This window comes from Oncorhynchus masou, chromosome 2 (genome assembly GCF_036934945.1).
Source record: "Oncorhynchus masou masou isolate Uvic2021 chromosome 2, UVic_Omas_1.1, whole genome shotgun sequence".
Lineage (NCBI taxonomy): Eukaryota > Metazoa > Chordata > Actinopteri > Salmoniformes > Salmonidae > Oncorhynchus > Oncorhynchus masou.
Window position 1 is genome coordinate 45,102,308 of NC_088213.1, and position 23,268 is coordinate 45,125,575.

A 23,268-nucleotide genomic window follows, 5' to 3' on the forward strand; every position below is an offset into this window, starting at 1 on the left:
ATGTAAACTTCTCACCCACTGGAATTGTGATACAGTGAATTATAAGTGAAATAATCTGTCTGTAAACAGTTGGAAAAATAACTTGTGTCATACACAAATGTGTCATACACAAACGTAGATGTCCTAACCGAACTGTTGCAATCTCAACCACACTGCACACTGCCCTAACCCATCTGGACAAGAGGAATACCTATGTGAGAATGCTGTATCGACTACAGCTCGGCATTTAACACCATAGTACCCTCCAAGCTCGTCATCAAGCTCGAGACCCTGGGTCTCGACCCCACCCTGTGCAACTGGGTACTGAACTTCCTGACGGGCCGCCCCCAGGTGGTGAGGGTAGGCAACAACATCTCCACCCCGCTGATCCTCAACACTGGGGCCCCACAAGGGTGTGTTCTGAGCCCTCTCCTGTACTCCCTGTTCACCCACGACTGCGTGGCCACGCACGCCTCCAACTCAATCAAGTTTGCGGACGACACAACAGTGGTAGGCTTGATTACCAACAACGACGAGACGGCCTACAGGGAGGTGGTGAGGGCCCTCGGAGTGTGGTGTCAGGAAAATAACCTCACACTCAACGTCAACAAAACTAAGGAGATGATTGTGGACTTCAGGAAACAGCAGAGGGAACACCCCCCTATCCACATCGATGGAACAGTAGTGGAGAGGGTAGTAAGTTAAGTACCTCAGCATACACATCACAGACAAACTGAATTGGTCCACCAACACAGACAGCATCGTGAAGAAGGCGCAGCAGCGCCTCTTCAACCTCAGGAGGCTGAAGAAATTCAGCTTGTCACCAAAAGCACTCACAAACTTCTACAGATGCACAATCGAGAGCATCCTGTCGGGCTGTATCACCACCTGGTACGGCAACTGCTCCACCCACAACCGTAAGGCTCTCCAGAGGGTAGTGAGGTCTGCACAACGCATCACCAGGGGCAAACTACCTGCCCTCCAGGACACCTACACCACCCGATGTTACAGGAAGGCCATAAAGATCATCAAGGACAACAACCACCCGAGCCACAGCCTGTTCACCCCGCTACCATCCAGAAGGCGAGGTCAGTACAGGTGGATCAAAGCTGGGACCGAGAGACTGAAAAACAGCTTCTATCTCAAGGCCATCAGACTGTTAAACAGCAACCACTAACATTGAGTGGCTGCTGCCAACACACTGACTCAACTCCAGCCACTTTAATAATGGGAAATGATGGGAAATGATGCAAAATATATCACTAGCCACTTTAAACAATGCTACCTAATATAATGTTTACATACCCTACATTATTCATCTCATATGTATACATATATACTGTACTCTATATCATCTACTGCATCTATATGTAATACATGTATCACTCGCCACTTTCACTATGCCACTTTGTTTACATACTAATCTCATATGTATATACTGTACTCGATACCATCGACTGTATCTTGCCTATGCTGCTCTGTACCATCACTCATTCATATATATTTATGTACATGTTCTTTATCCCCTTACACTTGTGTGTATAAGACAGTAGTTTTGGAATTGTTAGTTAGATTACTTGTTGGTTATTACTGCATTGTCGGAACTAGAAGCACAAGCATTTTGCTACACTCGCATTAACATCTGCTAACCATGTGTATGTGACAAATAAAATTTGATTTGAAAACTATAGTTTTGTTGAAAAATGTCTCCAACCTAAGTGTATGTAAACTTCCGACTTCAACTGTATGTATGAACAGATGCTGTTTGGGTGAATGGATGACCTACGCATGTGTATTTCCCACTGTAAAAGCATGGAGGAGGTGGTGTGATGGTGCTATGCTGGTGACACGGTATGTGATTTATTTAGAATTCATGGCACACTTAACCAGCATGTATCTGTGTGTTGAATCAGTGTTTCCCTCAGGGCTACATAGACAGAAGCTATTTGTGTCCTTCTGCTACGACAACAGGGAGATGACCATAGAATGAAAAACACCAGGCACACTAAACTTTAAATAGACTACAGTCAAAAATATTGCAAATGAACACAGACCGTTTATGGCTATGAAAATAGGAATAGAGAAACAGTCCAACAAGCCCCTTTTCTCCATCTCGTTGTGAGGCGAGGGTTTTCAGTCTAACACAGCTACAGATCCACTGTCTGAGCAGGTTCTTCCTGGGAACCATAAAACCCTGTTTATTGGAACATTCCTGACAAAGGGGATAAGGATTTGAGTTATGAAGTTTGAGTCTTAATAATAACAAAACACATTTCACTATACTTTCACTGCCCTGTAAGGGGGCTTTGACAGACCCAATTATGAGGACTGTTTTAGTGCTCCTAGAGAGAGAGAGACAAGGGCTTTGTATCCCTAACAAAGAGCTCTTTAAAATGTACCAGCCGATAACATACATTATTTAAACACACAAGGCTATAGGGAGTCTCTGACAGCACAAGATTCCTGTGGTCAGGCAGTATGTCACTGTCTAGCTCCTACTGTACAGTCAGATGGCCTGAAGCCCCCCCCTTGAAGTAGAGCTTAGCGATATGGCCTGAAAATCATCTTGATTTATTGATATATTATTGAATAAATAAGCCTTCCACAACCACAAGTAATAATTGAATTATTTTATCAAAATCGTTTAACCTGCTTTTTTGCAATAATCACTGATCTGGCTTTCAAGTCCATGAAAATGACATTTTTGTTACAAATTTAACCTGCACAATGCACTAATAATGAGCAGGTATACTTTTGTCATGAGTATTGTCCTGGAGGCAGAACTGAGTGATTTTCCCTTAGATAGGCAAGCTGCAAAGTCAAAATTGGCTATTTTGTAAAAATTCATATAAACAAAACATTTGCTTTCGGTCTTAAAGGGATACTTTGGAATTTTGGCAATGTAGCACTTTATCTACTTCCTCAGAGTCAGATGAACTCTGAACTCTGTGGATACCACTTGTATGTCTCTGCATGCAGTATGAAGGAAGTTGGAGGTAATTGCAAGCCAAAGCTAACTAGAGTTAGCACAATGGCTGAAGTCTACGGTAACTACTTGCATGCTAACAGTTACCCATAGACTTCCAGATGTTGCGCAAACGCTAGTTAACAATTACGCTAACACTAGTTAGCAACTTCCTTCAAACTGCATGGAGAAGTATTGTATAAAAAGGGTATCCACTGGTTCATCTGACTCTGGGGAAGCAGATAAATGGCTTCATTGCCAATATCCAAAAGTGTCCCTTTAGTTTAAGGTTAAGCATTAGGGTTAGCAATGTGGTTAAGGTTAGGTTTTCAGATTTTATGACTTTGTGGCTGTGCCAGCTAGTGACCACTCTGAGCTGCCACCAGAACAAGATTCATTACAAAAAAAAAACACTAACCTGCTAATAATGACCAACTTCTTAGTAGGCATTATAGAAAATTAAAGGAAAACCCCAGCCCAAAACTAGATTTTGGTATTTATTTCATTAGACCATTGTTTCAGTGATCAAGTTGTCAAGAAACTGCATCGTACTGGCTGTACTTCGAGAGTAAGTCTTGGAAGCTGGATTGCTGACATGCAAAACATTTTGGGACTACATCAACAATGGACTAAGGAAGCAAATACCAATAGATCGTTTTTGGGTGGAATTTCCTTCAACATACTGTAGGTCTCAAACAATCTCTCAAGCACAAGCCCACATGCTAGTGAGTAGCCAGCTAATCTATTTGCTTGATAACAAGTTAGAACAGTTGAGCTGTTATGAACACACCCTCCTTTCCATCTCCAAATGCTTGAACAACCTATCCTGTTCACTTTGTTCAGATGTTGAAATCAAGTGGCCTACCTGGATAAGAAGATGCTTGTTTCTCAGAATGAGAACTAGTCACCAATTCCTTATACAAATAGGTACTTTTATTGCACATTTATAAAAACACAGACCAGACAGCTAGCACATAAGTTTGTAGCTCAAATGCTGCTAGCGGACAAGGATATAGACGTAGCCTGAGACAGAAAGGATAGACAGAATAGACATAGCCTGCCAGACAGAGCTGGCGCAGGACTCTAGCAGAAGGAATCTGCTTTCACCATGCGTCAAGTGTCAGAACCGGTCTGCTCAACATCACACAGCTCTGGGAGGTTGAAAAAACAACAATGCATCAGAATAAGGTTGAGATCAATTCATCAGCACGACACCATATGGACTGGGATTACTAGATATGGGTAAACCCTTAACAAAGACAGATGGAAAAAGATACCATACAGGGACCCTCGGTCAACAACAGGGAAATGCAACACTCGAGGAAAAACAACACTATGACAGCCTTTTCTCTCTTTCTCCTGCAGTTATTCTATCCCTTTTTTTTATTTCTCTCCGTCTCACCCTAGTGGCTACCTCTCACACCTCGCTCAACATGTCCCCCTCTTTTCTTTCTCCTGCAGTTATTCTATCCCTTTTTTATTTCTCTCCGTCTAACCCTAGTGGCTACCTCTCACACCTCGCTCAACATGTCCCCCTCTTTTCTCCCCCTCTCCATTTCTCACCCACCCATCTATCCATTCCTTTTCTTTAGGGTACTCACCTCCCACCCTGCGGTCTCTGTGTCCTGATCATCCCTGCATCGCTGTAGAGACCATCTTTACGCGGCGGAAAAACACACTCGCAGATCAACACACACCCCCGGCGAGAACTCAGTCACCAGCCAGCCCCCCTTCTCTCCCCCGTCTCTAACACCGCACCCTCGCTCCGTTCCTTAGTAACAGCAGAATCGGAGCCAGCATCATTCCACTCCTGTAGCCCCCCTCATTCTTTCCCCCTCCCTTTCTCCATCTTCCAGTGCCCTCCCTCTCTGTCGCTCCCCCTCGCTCTCCTGCGGAGAAATAAATATTTCAGCCACAAATGAAGCGTGGCTCCTCTCAGCTCTCATCCCTCTGCCTGCAATATTTAACAGAGAAATGTGTTTGTGTGTGTGTGCACGTATGCGTTTACGAAACACCATTGCCCGTCTCCGCACATCCTTTATTACTTAAAAGGAGAAATGGCTCTTGTAACAAGGGCACACACACTTATTGTCCCTAAGCCATACACTTGATCCTAAGCCATAGTGTAACTAAAAGTACACACTGAAATATGCACACACAAAGAACATATGGTCTCCTATGGCTGCCACTGCTCAAAGGTATATTGATCAAAACAAGTAGGACTGTAAATTACACCGTGTGCGAGAGCTGCTTCACTGACAATTCCCTAACACTCAAGCCAGAGCCCCTCACTCCTCATTGCTGGGTAATGGAGTTTTCTAGAACAGGTCTGTGTGACTACCCATACTGAGGGAAACTGAGGTAAAGGCTGGTGTGTGTATAGAAAAACTAGCAGACACACACAGAAGGTGTTCAGGGTATTGGCACTGTACCGCAGGGAATTAAAGATGAAACACACTATATCTTGGCTCAGGTAACCATTTGCAAGGCATTATTCTAGTATTATCAGAACACTCAAGTTCCTGGTGTAGTTTGTCCTTTACTTATTAATCATGTTGTAGATGTTGAATGTAGAGAACATCAGATGCCTGCACAGTGACCATGCTCCCTCTGTGATAATGTTACTTAATCAAACTTCCTTGGCATTCCCTCAAAGTCTTAGTTGTGTAACCAAAGCGTTGTTTGGGGATTTACAGGGACAAATGTCAAAATGAGAGTGATTCAGAGAGAGAGCCCTCCCTATGACCAGGAGAGTGGGGAATGGGGTTGAAAGAGACTGGGTGACTGGGTGGGGTGAAGGTAAGGGCTGGGCGGTATACTGTACAATATACCGGTATTGATGCAGAGCAGTTCGTAAAAAAATAATAATTCTATAACGTTTTTGATTGTTTTGTTTGTTAAAATGTGATATGCCGAGTGTAACGTCACTTTCATAGTCAGTTTCATAGTTTACTTCGCTGCTTGAGTCATCACTCTCTTCTCTGCTTTCCACACAGACCTATCCCCACCCCGTCACTCAAGGAACACATTGTTGTTCCTCGACAACGAGGCACTTGTGTTCAGTCTGCATGGTCAATGCAGCACATGCAACAATGTTGATGACAACAACACTGCTTTCACTTAGCTTCTTAATATAAATCCACTGGCGTTCTATAATTACACTATAAGTTTGTGTTTCTTACATCTGCAAACAGCTAATTTGTCTATTTTTAGGACGTTGTGCCTAAATCTTGTTAGCCGCTAATGCTAATCTTTTGTTACCTGGCTGGCTAGCTCGCTAATAAATATACAGCCTAAAAATACAGGTATACAGGTATAGTCCTAAATCAGCATGTTTGTGCAGCAGTATCTTCCAAATCAAAGAGGAATAGGTGAAGCATGAATATGTTAGCTACATGAGGTAGCTAAGAGAAAACATTCAATGTAGCCAAAAATTATAGGGTCCCCTAGGAAAAATTATCAACACTTTGGTTCCTACCCTGTCACAACTAGTCAGTGGCATTTTTTCTTTGTCATGTCAAACACGGCATTCATCCTATTTCCATGATTACACCAAGTGTTTTTCTCTAAAGCGCAAGTCAAATCAGATTGTTTGCCCATATAGTGCAGCCCTACGTGGCAGTGTGGAAATTATCTCAAATGATTGCAGGAAATGCAGAAATTGATGAAAATGCATAATTTTGTTTTGGGTTGAAGTTGAATCAAGCACTACTCATAAAGCAAATGTATAAACTTCTATTATGCAAAAACATAAAATACTGTCATTTACAGTCCAATTTCTTAAAAAATAAATAAATACCGCAATATTGATATTTTGGCCATATCGCCCAGCCCTAGGTGAAGGTTATGATGGGTCATTGGACCAACAGCCAGAATTATAGCATTGTGAGGGATTAACGTCCACTTTACCCGAAACACACAGAGCAGAGAGTGTGTTGCTGTCCTCAGATTAACATGGTTACATAAACAATGATCTGAATCCATTTCCCCCGGAACGCAGGGACATTACGGCCCACTTTAGCATCAGCACGCGAACTGCCATAACTCATTTCTCATACCACCAATAGGTATATAGTCAGCAGGTTAGGAGGGGATTTGACTGGGCTTTTACCTCCAATGCTAATGTGGGATAATGAAAGCTAGCTACATCACAGCTGTGCTATGGAACAGGTAGGTCAGAGAGAAGGGAAAGAAGGATGCAGGGGTGGGTGAAATGAAGAAAGTCAGGAGGGTGACAATTTTTTCAGAATAAGGAAGAGAAAGAGGGAAAAGGAGAGAGATGGAGGGCAGGAAAATGGGCTACGGTCATCACATTCCTCACTAATGTGAACCTCAAGGTAATCGTTGGTGAACTGCCAAGGCCCATAATCACCCATAAACTACTACCCACATTCTTTCATTAGCCCAGAAAGGTTAAGACTGCTGGAGCAGCGCTTAGATTCTCTCTCCAACTCAGTCACACAAGCACATAATTACATAAAAACTAAACCAACATGGTGCTGCTTCTCATTATAAAAGACTTCAACATAATCTGGAATCCAATTTTAAACCTCAGGACTTCTGTACCACAATATTTATGATTGGTACTTGATTAATTAGATTGGTGCCTTATCTGTGTCTGTGAGACTGGCATGGCATTAAACATACCTGTGCCTACGTGCTGGTTTGCACATCTAGGCACACCCCTCCCCCCTCCCTCTTGTTCTCCTTAGTGTGTCCTCACCCCAATCGTCTCTACTCCTTTCTCAAAACACCCTCCATCCCAGTATTCCCCTCCTCTCACCTGCAATTGTTTTCTGCTGTCCGGCACATTCTCCAGGCTGCCTCCTCCGCATCCTAGCCTGCCCTGCCTGCAGCGCAGCTCCCGGTCACCTCTACGTTTGTTTGCGCAGTTGCAGCCTGAAGCCTTACAGTCTACAGCCCTCTGCCTCTTCCCCTGAGAGAGGGCTACAGTCACCCCTCTCTCCATCTCCCTGGGCCCCACACCCCCTCCAAGACCTCCAGGCCCGGGGTCCCTTACCCTGCCTCCCTCCCCCAGCGGAGGGGCCTTGTCCCCAGGCAACGTGGCCCCATCTCCAGCCTCTTTGTCACCGGGGTCCAGGGTTTTGTGTCGGCTCTTAAAGAGGCTGTGGATACTCAGTACCACCAGGGTGCAAAGCACATACATGATCCCCCCCCGTGGAGACTGGAAGGTTGGTTCGCTCCGTTCTCCCACAAACAAGGTCTCCCTTGTTTGAATGGGACAGGAACTGTTGAAGAGCCACAGGTTGTTATGATAGCTTATAAGCTGTTATGAAGGAGGGGTTCCATTGCTGTTGAGGTCTAGTTGTGAATGGCAGTCAGAGCTCCAGGCGTATCTTCTGTGGTCCGAGTCCTTGCAGTTGTCATGAGTTGGAGAGCAGAAGACTGGGTGCGAGAGATGGCAACAAGCGAATCCACAGCGAGAACAGTTCCTAAGTTCTGTCCTGTACTATAATGTCTGTACTGCACAATCTGTACTGCAGCCAAGTTCAAAAGTTCTCCTCTGTGTGTGTTGATCCCCTGGACAATGGCAGTGCCCTAAAGCTCATCAACTGTCCGATAATCCCCAAGTCTGTTCTCCGGTCAACAGACGCAGACGGACGAGAGGTGAGTGAGTGTGATCCTCAGATATCACACACAGGCATGTGTTTTATATCTCACCTGTGCCAACTCTGTCCCTGTGACTCTCCTGGCCCCTCCCACTCTGAGACAAGACTTCCACAGAACCACACACATCTTTGAAAACACACCGCCTTTACAGTTCCTCAGAACAACGATAAGGTTTCGGACCCTGTCCTATTGTAAAAAGGGGATTGCTGTCCCGCTGCCAAGCCGGTGGAGCTCAGGTTACCCAAAAGCCACAGGAGCAGACAGCTGTCTCAGTCTCTCCAGGTAACGACAGACACACACCTTGACCAATCATACACAGAACTAGTCAATATTAAATCTACACAAAAGCAGGATCACAAGCAGATAACGCACTGAACACACACACACACACACACACACACACACACAAAACCCTGGCAAACGTCAAACAGTGTAGGAATGTCTCTGTTGATTCGTCCTTCTCTGCCCTGCTAATTTACTGGCTTTTACAGCCCAGTCCAGGACGGTGTAATTGATCAACAGGTCCAAAGTAATTCCTCTCCCATTTCCCTCTTCCTGCCGTCCCGTCCTCACTGAAAAGTCTCTGGACAGAGAGAGGATGCGACATCTACACCTCTTCCCTTGTTCAGTCGCTCTCCATCTCTCCCTCTCCACTCATGCACAGAGTTTACTGCCCTATCATGTGCTGTTCCGCAACTCTCCAGAAAGAGAAAGTATCTTCATCCACTCTCGCTCTCACCCTCCCTCCCTGTGTTCTGTCCATCTGTCGCTGCAGGATAAGCGCTGGAATGGGACAGAGCCGGCCATGCGCTCATAATACACTATTGATATGGATGTATGTACAAAGCAATACCAACTGAGTGGAGAGTTCAATAAAAAATAAAAAAAATAAAAAATATTCCCACCTGCATCCGTTTGGAGTTCCACCATATCAATTCAAACTGATCTCTGGGCTCAGAGGCGACCTTGTTAGTTGGTGTCCTGTATGCCTGACCATCTTCCTGGTACGTGACAGCCCTGCACGGTAATGCCATGGCAACCGTGCAGCTATGGAACCAAGCCACAATGGGAACTGACAGTGTCGATCACGGCCGTTGAATCGTGATGCGCCGTCCAAGGCAGTCAGCGAGGTCACTGCGGTCACTTTGTACCCAGCGGTCCTGGACAGTCACAGTTCTGGTTTCCTGTTCTGTGACATACTGTAAACATGGAGTGGTTCTCTAGGCTAACATGGTCCTATGGGGACAAAGGAGAAGTCTTCCGCTTGAGTGGTCACTTTCAGGATCCTAATGAAGGGGACGGGATGGGACAGGGCACACACACACTCTTGGGGAGGGGACCCTAGAAAGGAGGCTGGCTAGGATGAGCTAGTACACAGAATGAATAAGGCACTATGACTGAATGAATCCAAAAACGGTTTAGCAGTGACCCAATCCAGTTTTGTGACCCACCAAGTCAACGTGGTCTCAGGGTAATCATTATTCTGTTCGTAAATCTGTGACACTCCATGCAGTATGAGATATGTTAGGTAACATTATGAATGGAATAGCTGATAATAAATATCATACAAATTATAGGACATATGGTATCCTAAATCTTACCCGGTTATACAATAGCATACGAATTGGATTATGTAATTTATAATACAATCTTGGAGGATGTATAGTTTTCCCCGTTTACTGAAGACGTGGATGCCTTACTCGATTAAGGCATCCACCCGCACCACACTGAATCAGAGGGGTTGGGTTCAAATGCGGAAGACATTTCAGTTGGACAACTGACTAGGTATCCCCCTTTCCCTATTATACGCCCATCTCTGAGACTAGGTTGTGCCATAACAAAGGAGGATTTTGGGGAGGATTTACGTTGGTGGTTGGGGGAACTAACAACTAAGGTTGTTAATTGATGTAAAAGTTTAGGGGAACTAAAACAACAAATGTCAAGAAAATGTACATAGCAGGTTAGCGGATTTGGCTTACGTTTGGAATTAAGGGTTAGCTAAAACGCTACAGCTGTCCCCGACGCAAACTCGCAACTATTGGATCGTTAGACAGATTACAACGCCCCATTCTCCTCGACCAAATTGGTCTGTTGGAACACATTCCTTTTGGATAACACAATCTACCCACACCCTTTTGGCCCAAATTATCAGCCCTCTCGTGGGACTCATGATTGCACTTTCAGGGACCCATGACAATACATGGCATTGGGGCAGGCCAGCTGAGCAACCACATGAAGTCACCTGAATAACAAAAAAAGATCTGAAGTTCAAGGTCTGAAGTTCAATAGCGGGTTAAGTGGCTGATAAGTTTGAACCAAACCATAAAGCTGATAAGGCATGGGTGGAGTGATCAGATCAGTGCTATGTACAAAAAGTGCTGTAGTATCTAAATGGTTCACCCGGTATGAATGAACATACCCTCAAATTAAAGCTGACAGTCTGCACTTTAATATCATAGTCACGGTTTCATTTCAAATCCAAAGTACAGAGCCAAAAACAAACAAAAGATGTCACTGTCCCAATGCTTTCGGAGCGCACTGTATATACACATTTTGTTTGTACAGACTAGCTAAAACAAAGGTGAACATGATCAATATTATACCATGGTTTATGATCATTTTCTGATCAAAATAGCTGCGGTGCAAAAGCATATGTTTGGACCTCCAGGCAACCAGGTGGACACAAGGCTGTTTGGCTCATCTCAGTTGTGAAGAGGAAAAACTCTGGAGCCATTTGTGATTAATAAAACAATGCCATGTTGGTGGGTGGTAACGTTCAAATAAAACCCAGCCATGAAATAAAAAAGTTGTCTGAAAATTATTTGTACGTCATATCATAGGAAAAGACGAACGCATTCACACAGATTTGTCACTTCAAATCAAAAATGTATCATACATTGACTAAAATTAGGACTTTTTGACATCGTCTTTCAGCTTGAAAAAAAAAGTGGGGGGTTTTACTGGTGTGGCCGTTTAAGCAGCTTACGGGAGAAATGTGCCACACTTTACTTTAGGGTTTAGGTAAAGGATTTAACTCAGTCACCCAACACACAAATGTGGTATTAGAGGCCATCTGAATTAGGGATCGGCATATTTGAATATCCGAATGGACGTTAGTATTTGATTACTTGTGAGTATTCATTTTTGAGCAAAATAAATAAATAAATCTACAAATCTACTTTATTAATTAACAATGAAAAGGCCTTTTCTAAACACAATAAAATATCCATGTGACATTGTTACTTACAAGGATATGCCATGACATTACAAATTCTTAATATAAAACAAACTTTTGGAGAGTAGTTTTCCCGACATGCACCCCATAAAATGACCGGTAGCCTTCACACCCGTCTGTAGCTTATTTTTGTCGGCCAATCAAAGCAGCACTACAGTCAAAGGCTCAATGTGTATCAAGTGAGGTGAGAGTTCACTAATGCAATGCAAAACGGAATTCTAAATTAGCAGAGTTAAATGAGAAGGAGTAGGCTACAACAAACAACATCTTGCTGTTGGTTGCTCAACAATCTCCGAATGGGGCTGGGGAGAAGGCGCAGCATCTAGCTTGCAATTAGCATTGGTAGCTCGCTAGCTTCTCTAGGCTACTCTAATCAAGACAGGCGCTGGTATATGGCATGAGAAATAACTACATGTGGCTGCTACACGTCAGCTAGGCTTGGCTGTAGCCGAGTTGGCTACTGCATCTCGCTCTCTTCCTCCCGTCCGCTCCCAGCTCCCCCACGACCTGCTCCAGCAATAGCGCGGCATTGTCTCTCCCTCGAGTAGCAGTGCTCAGGTTAAAAACAGTGCTAAAAACTGATATCCGAAAACATTTAATGATAATATTCTAATAGTGACATTATTTCAAACGCCCATCCATCCTTAGTCTGAGTCAGGGAGAGTGAAAGAAAGGATGTGTGTGGGGGGGGGGAAGGAATTAGAGAGCGAGAGAAAAAGACTTGTCATAGTGTTCAGTCAGCAGCCTGTACGCTACGGGGGGGAAGCACACGTGCAGAGATCATCCATATATAGAATTTAAAAAAAGGCACACTTAACCAGCATGGCGACCACAGCATTCTGCAGTGATACGCCATCCTATTAGGTTTGCACTTAGTGGGACTATCATTTGTTTTTCAACAGGACTGTGACCTAACACACATCCAGGCTGTGTAAGGGCTATTTGACCAAGGAGAGTGATGGAGTGCTGCATCAGATGACCTGGCCTCCACAATCAACCAACCTCAACCCATTTGAGATGGTTTGGGATGAGTTGGACTGCAGAGTCAAGGAAAAGCAGCCAACAAGTGCTCAGCATGTGGGGACTCCTTCAAGACTGTTGGAAAAACATTCCAGGTGAAGCTGGTTGAGTGTGCAAAACTGTCATCAAGGCAAAGGGTGGCTAGTTTGAAGAATCTCTAAATATATTTTGATTTATTTAACACTTTTTGGTTACTACATGATTCCATATGTGTTATTTCATAGTGATGTCTTCACTAGTATTCTACAATGTAGAAACGTCTAAATAAAGAAAACTCCTGGAATGAGGAGGTGTGTCCAAACTTTTGACGGGTAATGTATATCTGCTGTTTACTTAGCTATTTCACTAAACATCGTCGCTTTCAAAAAGACGTGTCCAAATCAGTAACACCAAACAACGGATACAGCATACCCTGTCTCCAGTTTATGGTTGTTGACGACAGGCACGCGAATACGACAACAGGTTGTAAGCAAGTTCATTTTGTGATATTTGACAGATATTGTTTGGAAATATATTAATTTGAAAAAATAAAATAAATACAGTCGATGGCCGTTACAGGTTCTAAATGGTTAAAAAGTGAGCCAACATGTTTAGTACTTATTTCAATGATTGATCATAATTTGTTTCATGAGCTCTCGTCGTTCTGCAGCAGACAGTGCATTCGGAAAGTATTCAGACCCCTTGACTTTTTCCACATTGTTACTTTATAGCCTTAAATCTAAAATGTATTAAATAAACAATGTTTGTCAATCTACACACAATACCCCATAATGACAAAGTGAAAACAAGTTTGGAAATGTATATAAGTTATTTCCATTTAAAAAAAAAAAGTATTCAGACCCTTTGCTAATGAGACTCAAAATTGAGCTCAGGTGCATCCGGTTTCCATTAATCATCCTTGAGATGCTTCTACAACTTGATTGGAGTCCACCTGTGGTAAAATTATTTGGATCACTGACCTTCATGTCTTAAAGTAATGGACTGTCGTTTCTCTTTGCTTATTTGAGCTGTTCTTGATATAATATGGCTTTGGACTTTTACCAAATAGAGCTATCTTCTGTATATCACCCCTACCATGTCACAACACAACTGATTGGCTCAAAACACATTAAGGGAAAAAAAAAATCCAAATTAACTTAAGGCACACCTGTTAACTGAAATGCATTCCAGCTGAGTACCTCATGAAGCTGGTTGAGAGAATGCAAAGAGTGGCTACTTTGAAGAATCTCAAATATAAAATATATTTTGATTTGTTTAACACTTTTTTGGGTTACTACATGAGTCCATGTGTTATTGCATAGTTTTGATGTCTTCACTATTAATTATACTACAGTGTAGAAAATAGAAAAGTAAATAAAAAACGTTGAATGAGTAGGTGTACAAACTTTTTACTGGTACTGTATATATATTTTTTTAGTCAAACCACCCGCGAGCTGGATTGGATCCGCAAGGCAGTATGTTTGACACCCGATATGGTGTAATGTGCTAACCCACTGTGCTCACACTTAAAATTGCCTAGTCATCTTCTTTATGCGTCTTTTAGCCATTAATATGCAAATGAAGCTCGGCAGTAATCCGCTGTGGGCAACATTGCATGACCATTTCCTAATATAACATCTACCCCTCTTTCATACACAGTTTAATTGGGCCAGATTAGCTACAGCTGAACTGAGGCTCTGCTGTCATTTCCACATCTTCTCTTGTTCAGAATTTAATCCGATTTAAAAGTTGTGTTGAAATGAACATGAGACTAACAGTCCACTGTGTAACATTTACATTCGTTACAGAAAGAGCATGATCTTTGTGTGGGTGCAAGACAGTAGGATGAACTTGTTAATTTCCCTAGATGAGGGGGTGTCAAACTAATTTTGACCGGGGCCGCAGTCTTGTCTTCAATGAGGTCCGGCTGGCCGCATTGAAAATTGGTTGCATTTCCTCACCATCAAAATGTGTGTAAAAAAAATAATTCCTTTAGCCATTGTTTTTTGAATTTCCGATGCTCCCTGACTGTCTAGCTTTAATATCTGTGAATAATAGCAAGCTAGAGTAAAATATATATTTTTACTCCAACTACCCAGGGGCCGGATTGGACCCCCTCGTGGTCAGTTTTGTGATTCACCCCACAACGAATTTAGTTAAGATAAGCTGATCCTAGATCTGTGCCAAAGGGTAACTTCTACCCTGAGCATGCTATGTAGGCTAACCAACATCAGTGCCAAGAGACTGTGGTCCATCTGTGTGACAGACACAGCAGCAAACAGCACCACCTACTGGTTATCTGGTAATGTTCACATTCTACAATAATCTGCTTCCAATCAGAGCCGTTATATAATGCCTGAATGCATGGAGAAGTCACAAGTCCCTGACCTCATCATCGCCACTACTGCAGCCAAACAAGTCAAACCGTCCAGGACTTATTTAACAAACAGTTTACAATAAATAGAGCACCAAACCAGACTGAGTGTGTGATCCAAACAAACACTATCCCCATGCAAGCTCATATACATTTGTGCAAACACAGACAAGGCATGTTTAGGAACAGATTTCCCCATAGTGTCTTTGGCAAATATTTACAGAATACATTGTCTAATGTGTAAGCTAGTAGCTGCGCGCGCGCCACACACACACACACACACGGTTGGAGCTACATAATCCCTCTGCATAACATGTAATTTTCCACCAGTAGTCTCTTATTCTCTTTCCAGCCTGTGATTCACCCAGCCCATCCCCCAGCAACCACACTGTGTGTGTGTGTGTGTGTTTTCAGCTCTGTTTCTACACCCCACACTGGTGTCTTGTCCAACAATACCTTGCTTGGGGGACCATGATCAAGAGGGGGGGGGAGAATTGTCTCTATCTCCATGAGAGTCCAACATATGAACTGTCTAAGCAATTCCCACAATAACAGTCCGAACAGGTACAGAGCCCTGGCAGGCAGCCCCGATCTTCATCTTCCCTCACATCAACATGATTGAGTAAAAGCGGTCTAATTCTTCTCAGCTACGCAGGTCCAACAGAGAGGGGTATGGGTCAGTTCATTCTGCTCGTGACTCCTGCCTCTGGAATGCCATGCCAGTGATGACGTGAGGAGAGGTGCTGTAGGGAACATGCAGAACAAAATGGAATGTCCCTGTACTGTCTATGTGGGTGTGTACTCCAGCAGTATGTATTTAACAAACACAGTCCCCCTCTGGTGCAGTAACAACTGGGAGTGCTTTTAAAAACAGTGGTCCTGTTAAAATAAGTCACCCTCACATTGACTGGGACATAAAATGTTTTAAGAATAAGAGAGGGATGTTACCCACACTTACAGTTATTCCTGAAGCAGGACTAAATAACAAATGAACAGGCTCTCCATTAAAAATGTTAAAAATATGTTCCAAAGTCAAATCAAGATCACTGTCCCATGACACAGGTCTGTAATTTAAATTTAAAAAAAAACTTTTCTAACTTGGCAGGAAAGTAGGATAACTCATAAATCAACTTCTATTTTTAGATCAATCATCCGTTCATTGGCACAGTTTGTGTTCTCGATGTGTTCCCCCTCTCTCCAAGGGCTTCTGTTCAGGATGCTCGTGTACAAAAATGGGAACCAAACTATGCAATTGAAACTGACACGCTGGCTTTCAAAATGTACCCAAGCCAAGGTGAAATCATGTTTTTTCCTCTCTGTCCCTCGACTTTTTCCACATTTTAGCCTTATTCTAAAATGGATTAAATAAATATAAGTCCTCAGCAATCTAAACACAATACCCCATAATGACAACAGGCTTAGAAATCTTTGCTAATTTATAAAAAATAAAAACAGAAATACCTCATTTACATAAGTTTAGACCCTTTGCTATGAGACTCGAAATTGAACTCAGGTGCATCCCATTTCCATTGATCATCCTCGATGTTTCTACAACTTGGAGTCCACCTGTGGTAAATTCAATTGATTGGACATGATTTGGAAAGGCACACACCAGTCTATATAAAAGGCCCCACAGTTGACAGTGCGTGTCAGAGCAAAAACCAAGCCCTGAGGTCGAAGGAATTGTCCGCAGAGCTCCGAGACAGGATTGTGTCAAGGCAGAGATCTGGGGAAGGATACCAAAAAATGTCTGCAGCATTGAAGGTTCACAAGAACACAGTGGCCTCCATCATTCTTAAATGGAAGAAGTTTGGAACCAGCAAGATTCTTCCTAGAGCTGGCCGCCCGGCCAAACTGAGTAATCGGGGGAGAAGGGCCTTGGTCAGGGAGGTGACCAAGAACCCGATGGTCAATCTGACAGAGCTCCAGAGTTCCTCTGTGGAGATGGGAGATCCTTCCAGAAGGACAACCATCTCTGCAGCATTCCACCAATCAGGCCTTTATGGTAGAGGGGCCAGGCGGAAGCCACTCCTCAGTAAAAGGCACAACAGCCTGCTTGGGAGTTTGCCAAAAGGCACCTAAAGTACTCTGACCATGAGAAACTAGATTCTCTGGTTTGATGAAATCAAGATTGAACTCTTTGGCCTGAATGCAAAGCGTCACACCTGGAGGAAACCTGGCACCATCCCTACGGTGAAGCATGGTCATGGCAGCATCATGCTGTGGGTGTGTTTTTCAGAAGTAGGGACTGGGAGACTAGTCAGGATCAAGGCAAAGATGAACAGAGCAAAGTACAGAGAGATCTTGATGAAAACCTGCTCCAGAGCACTCAGGACCTCAGACTGGGTTGAAGGTTCACCTTCCAACAGGACAACACAGGAGTGGCTTTGGGATAAGTCTGTGAATGTCCTTGAGTGGCCCAGCCAGAGCCTGGACTTGAACCCGATCGAACATCTCTGAAACTCCAAATACAGGTGTGCCAAGTTTGTTGTGTCATATCCAAGACTCAATGCTGCCAAAGGTGCTTCAACAAAGTAAAGGGTCTGACTACTTATATAAATATATTCCGTTTTTTATTTTTTATAAATTAGCACACAAAAATGTAACCTGTTTTTCTCTTTCATTATGGGGTATTGTGTCTAGATTGAGGGAAAAAAATGAATAAATTAAATAAATAGAATACGGCTGTAACGTAGCAAAATGTGGAAAAAGGGGTGTGAATACTTTCTGAATTGCAGTGTGTGTGTGTGTGTGTGCACGCATGTATGTATATACACTGCTCAAAAAAATAAAGGGAACACTTAAACAACACAATGCAACTCCAAGTCAATCACACTTCTGTGAAATCAAACTGTCCACTTAGGAAGCAACACTGATTGATAATAAATTTCACATGCTGTTGTGCAAATGGAATAGACAGGTGGAAATTATAGACAATTAGCAAGACACCCCCAATAAAGGAGTGGTTCTGCAGGTGGCAACCACAGACCACTTCTCAGTTCCTATGCTTCCTGGCTGATGTTCTGGCCACTTTTGAAAACCGGCGGTGCTTTCAATCTAGTGGTAGTATGAGACTGAGTCTACAACCCACACAAGTGGCGCAGGTAGTGCAGCTCATCCAGGATGGCACATCAATGCGAGCTGTGGCAAGGTTATCTGTGTCTGTCAGCGTAGTGTCCAGAGCATGGAGGCGCTACCAGGAGACAGGCCAGTACATCAGGACACGTGGTGGAGGCCGCAAGGAGGCCGCAAGGAGGAGCAGGAGGAGCTCTGCCAGAGCCCTGCAAAATGACCTCCAGCAGGCCACAAATGTGCATGTGTCTGCTCAAACGGTCAGAAACAGACTCCATGAGGGTGGTATGAGGGCTCGACATCCACAGGTGGGGGTTGTGCTTACAGCCCAACACCGTGCAGGACGTTTGGCATTTGCCAGAGAACACCAAGATTGGCAAATTCGCCACTGGCACCCTGTGCTCTTCACAGATGAAAGCAGGTTCACACTGAGCACGTGACAGACGTGACAGTCTGGAGACGCCGTGGAGAACATTCTGCTGCCTGCAACATCCTCCAGCATGACCAGTTTGGCGGTGGGTCAGTCATGGTGTGGGGTGGCATTTCTTTGGGGGGGCCGCACAGCCCTCCATGTGCTCGCCAGAGGTAGCCTGACTGCCATTAGGTACCGAGATGAGATCCTCAGACCCCTTGTGAGACCATATGCTGGTGCAGTTTTTCCTGGGTTCCTCCTAATGCAAGACAATGCTAGACCTCATGTGGCTGGAGTTTGTCAGCAGTTCCTGTAAGAGGAAGGCATTGATGCTATGGACTGGCCTGCCCGTTCCCCAGACCTGAATCCAATTGAGCACATCTGGGACATCATGTCTCGAGATGGAGATCCCTCAGGAGACCATCCGCCACCTCATCAGGAGCATGCCCAGGCATTGTAGGGAGCTCATAAGGCACGTGGAGGCCACACACACTACTGAGCCTCATTTTGACTTGTTTTAAGGACATTACATCAACGTTGGATCAGCCTGTAGTGTAGTTTTCCACTTTAATTTTGTGTCACTCCAAATCCAGACCTCCATGGGTTGATAAATTTGATTTCCATTGATGTTTGTGTGATTTTGTCATCAGCACATTCAACTATGTAAAGAAAAAATATTTAATAAGAATATTTCATTCATTCAGATCTAGGATGTTTTATTTTAGTGTTCCCTTTATTTTTTGAGCAGTGTATTACAGTGGCAACCTGTCATTCAGGGCAGAGCCCCACATTTGTTGCAAAAATAAATTATATACATGTCATTTTTAGAGGGGCTTGCCTGTTTTGCATGTTGTTTGGGCATTAATACGTGTCACATATCAGCTTGCAAACAATGTAAAATATATATATATATCATGGAGTTAAATAAAGCCACATACACATGGTCTCTAACATGCAGGTGTTTCTGCCTAGCTCAGTGCATTCCGTGGTGGTGGGGCGAGCCAGAACAAAAATAGGAGCATTAAGCCATGACTGGCTAAATGTTCTGTCCCTCATGGGGAAACTACGTCATCTGGAAGTTGATGTCCTTAGTAAGGGTAGACATCCAAAACGTCAAGCCTTTGGGTCCCGCCATAGAGTTATATTACAAGTGTCCTTCCAAGAAGGCTCAAGGTCATTGGCCACAGATAAAATGACATCAAATCAAGTTATATGTACAGTAGCTTTGATTGGACTGATCATGTCAACGTCTTACTTTCAAAGTCTTAGCTAGTAGTCATCATCATGAATCAAGTCGACAATCTACTTTCAAATCCTCTTTAATCCTTGTCATGTGAAGAGAAACTATAGATAAAGCGTATCGGTGCTCATCGGCCATTGGATAGAAAGATTACACAAATTGGAAATCGCATATTCAACAATGAGTCTTTTGGGAGGAATCAGCAACTAACTGCAAGCAGTGCAAAGCAACCAGTAGCCTGCTATTCAATGGAGTGGCTGTGTGTTTTCCCCCCCTGAGTTCCCACCATAATCCAGAGAATAGCAGAATTTGATGAAAGTTTGATGAGAAAACCACCGTGCCATCTTCATGTTTAAGTGAGCACATCACAAGCCAAGGTGAGTCCAAAAATGTCTTGTATATTACATAATTTATGCAGCAGCATACATGGGAGATATATATACTGTAGCTAAGAAAGTAATACTAAGTGTATGTTGTGTAGTAAGCTGTTAGTAGCCCATGTGCCTCACCCTAATAATTACGTCTATTTGCTCCCATAATGTCACCTAACGTTACTGACATGTAGCCTATAACCTGTTTTTGAGAAAAGTCATCTAATATTGTAAGAGGTTTCATTTTCTGCTTATATGCCCCCTTTATTTATCCTACAGTTCTGACTTGGTGGACAGGGAAAATTCTGTAAGAGCAGCCCATGTTCTGAATTCTGTCTACATTTCAAAAGTGCTCTACACATAGTTATATTGACTACGTCCATCATCGCTCGCTCATTAATGTCTTAATTGAAATTACAGAATGCCTCTTATCCGCTCATCATTCCCTTATGCCATAGTGTGTACATCTCAATTGCCAGTAGAACCACATTTGTTTAAGCAAGTCAGCCATGTTGTTTTTAAAAGGCAGTAAACAAGACTGAATTAATTGTTTCGCTGCCAGACAAGGCTCTGCTGATATCCAGGTGTAGCGGTGGTAAGGATTCAATCCATTGTGCTGGAAAGATTGCTCTGCTGTTGAGATAGCTTTATGAAGGCCCTAACAGTTTGTGGGCACAGCTCGCTATCGTTATGGTGCAATTAATGTATTGTTTAGTGTTGTGTGTCTTTGCTGGCACGCATCTAAAACATTTTTGGCGAGTTTGCCCCACCAAGATATACATGCTAAAAATAACCACATAGATATACAAATGCAGCAAAAAAAGTCATGTCCCTTTTTAAAGGATCCTGTCTTTCAAAGATAATCTATAAAAATCCAAATAACTTCACAGATCTTCATTGTAAAGGGTTTAAAAACTGTTTCCCACGCTTGTTCAATGAACCATAAACAATTAATGAACATGCACCTGTTGAATGGTCTTTAAGACACTAACAGCTTACAGATGGTAGGCAATTAAGGTCACAGTTATGACAACTTAGGGACACTAAAGAGGCCTTTCTACTGACTGAAAAACACCAAAAGAAAGATGGCCAGAGTCCCTGCTCATCTGCGTGAAAGTGCCTTTGGCATGCTGCAAGGTGGCATGAGGACTGCAGATGTGGCCAGGGAAATAGATTGCAATGTCCATACTGTGAGACGCCTAAGACAGCGCAACAGGGAGACAGGATGGACAGCTGATCGTCCTCGCAGTGGCAGACCACGTGTAACAACACCTACACAGGGTCGGTACATCCAAACATCACACCTGCGAGGCAGGTACAGGATGGCAACAACAACTGCCAGAGTTACACCAGGAACGCACAATCCCTCCATCAGTGCTCAGACTGTCCACAACAGGCTGAGAGTGGCTGGACTGAGGGCTTGTAGGCCTGTTGTAAGGCAGGAATGTCAGTGTTCTGCAATGTTCAGGGAAGATCCCGGATCTCAATCCCATTGAGCACGTTTGGGACCTGTTGGATCGGAGGGTGAGGACCATTCCCCCCAGAAATGTCCGGGAACTTGCAGGTGCCTTGGTGGAAGAGTGGGGTACTTAATGCAGCTGGTGGCCACACCAGATACTGACTTACTTTTGGTTTTGACCCCCTCCCCCCCTTTATTCAGGGACACATTACTTCCATTTCTGTTAGTCACATGTCTGTGGAACTTGTTCAGTTTGTGTCTCAGTTGTTGAATCTTATATTCATACAAATATTTCCGTTAGGTTTCCTAAAAATAAAGTTGACAGTGAGGACGTGTTTTTGTTGTTGCTGAATTTACATACATGAGTCGGCGCACACATACACCTTTCACGGTCAACATTGAAATAAAAACGCTGGTTACATTTATTTTTTGACATGCGTGGAAACGGCTGAATGGTGTGAACCACAGCTGTTTTCAGTGAATTGGATGTGCTCTGTTGCCATTTTCTGTAAGCACCTAAAACAAAAACAGTCAATATCACTAATTGAGCCGTACGACCACGCTGCAAAATCAATATGCAACTCGCGGCTTGACAATATTGTTAATTAAAAAAACAGTTTTGACAAGGTAACTAAAACTTACTTTGTAAACGCGTGTGCAAATGTCAAACAATGTAATACAAATGGGGAAATGGAAAGCAAACGTGTTAAAGGAAAATAGTGCAACTCTTACCACTCGGTCCAACACGCGAAACCTCCCCTTCTTATTCCCGAGTTGACCAAATAACTCACATCAATAGTCGCGGTTGGACTGTGTTGCACAGCGCAAATCATTTAGTAGCCCATCCAGAATTAAGAGGTGCAAATATTTCCTTGGATAAGTTTTTTGTTTGTTGCCGCGGCCGAAAGTCAAGTCTCCTTGCGACTTGGAGTGGATTCACCAGCTGACTGCACTTCAAAGACCAGACATATTGCCGCGTTTAAAAAAACGCGGAATCGGACATCTCCGACTTCATTGCGTTCAAGACAGCTATGTACTCGGGGAAAAAACGAGCTCAAACAGGGATTTTTTTTTCGGGGCTTCCAAGTCGTAAACTTGGGCATCTGTCTGAGCTTCCACTTTCCCAATGTCCGATGTCATGATTTGACCTAGATTATTTTCGAGTTCCCAGTTGTCTTGAAAGCACCAAAAGAGCGAGACTTTTGACAGATGTTTCTCTCCTTGTGTTGTTGCTTGACCTGCTGACCGATAACACGCTCAACTGTTTGGAGTAAATAGCTTAATGTTATACTAGTTTATCCAATAAAATACTTTGACAAGGTAAATGCAGTTACAGGGCAGGGAATGGTTATCTTCTGCACTGTTTAACCAATCCAGTAAATGTGAAGGCGGAGTATCGCCATGTTGAAGTCCTGGCTCTCTTTCCATTTCCCTTAAACCGGAACATCCGGTTGATATGGACTCGGGTAGAGGCACGTTATCGGGGACATGAGCAGAACTCTGGGAGGGGGAAATGGAGTCCCTAGAGAAA

General features: G+C 43.5%; 1 protein-coding gene across 4 annotated transcripts in view; it reads right to left on the reverse strand.

Moving 5' to 3' along the window:
* Positions 1 to 23,032, reverse strand: part of LOC135505953 (kinesin-like protein KIFC3) — a 71,619-nt gene extending 48,587 nt beyond the window's left edge. For 2 of the 4 annotated variants that reach the window (XM_064925247.1, XM_064925238.1), the window contains exon 1: positions 7,728 to 8,590. In XM_064925247.1, coding sequence (XP_064781319.1) covers positions 7,728 to 8,111 — 384 coding nt within the window. In that variant the 5' untranslated portion in view covers positions 8,112 to 8,590. Of the gene's footprint in view, positions 1 to 4,545; positions 4,687 to 7,727; positions 8,591 to 22,469 lie in introns of those variants that run through there. The other 2 variants (XM_064925268.1, XM_064925256.1) reach the window with 2 other exon arrangements.
* Positions 23,033 to 23,268: the final 236 nt, after the last annotated feature.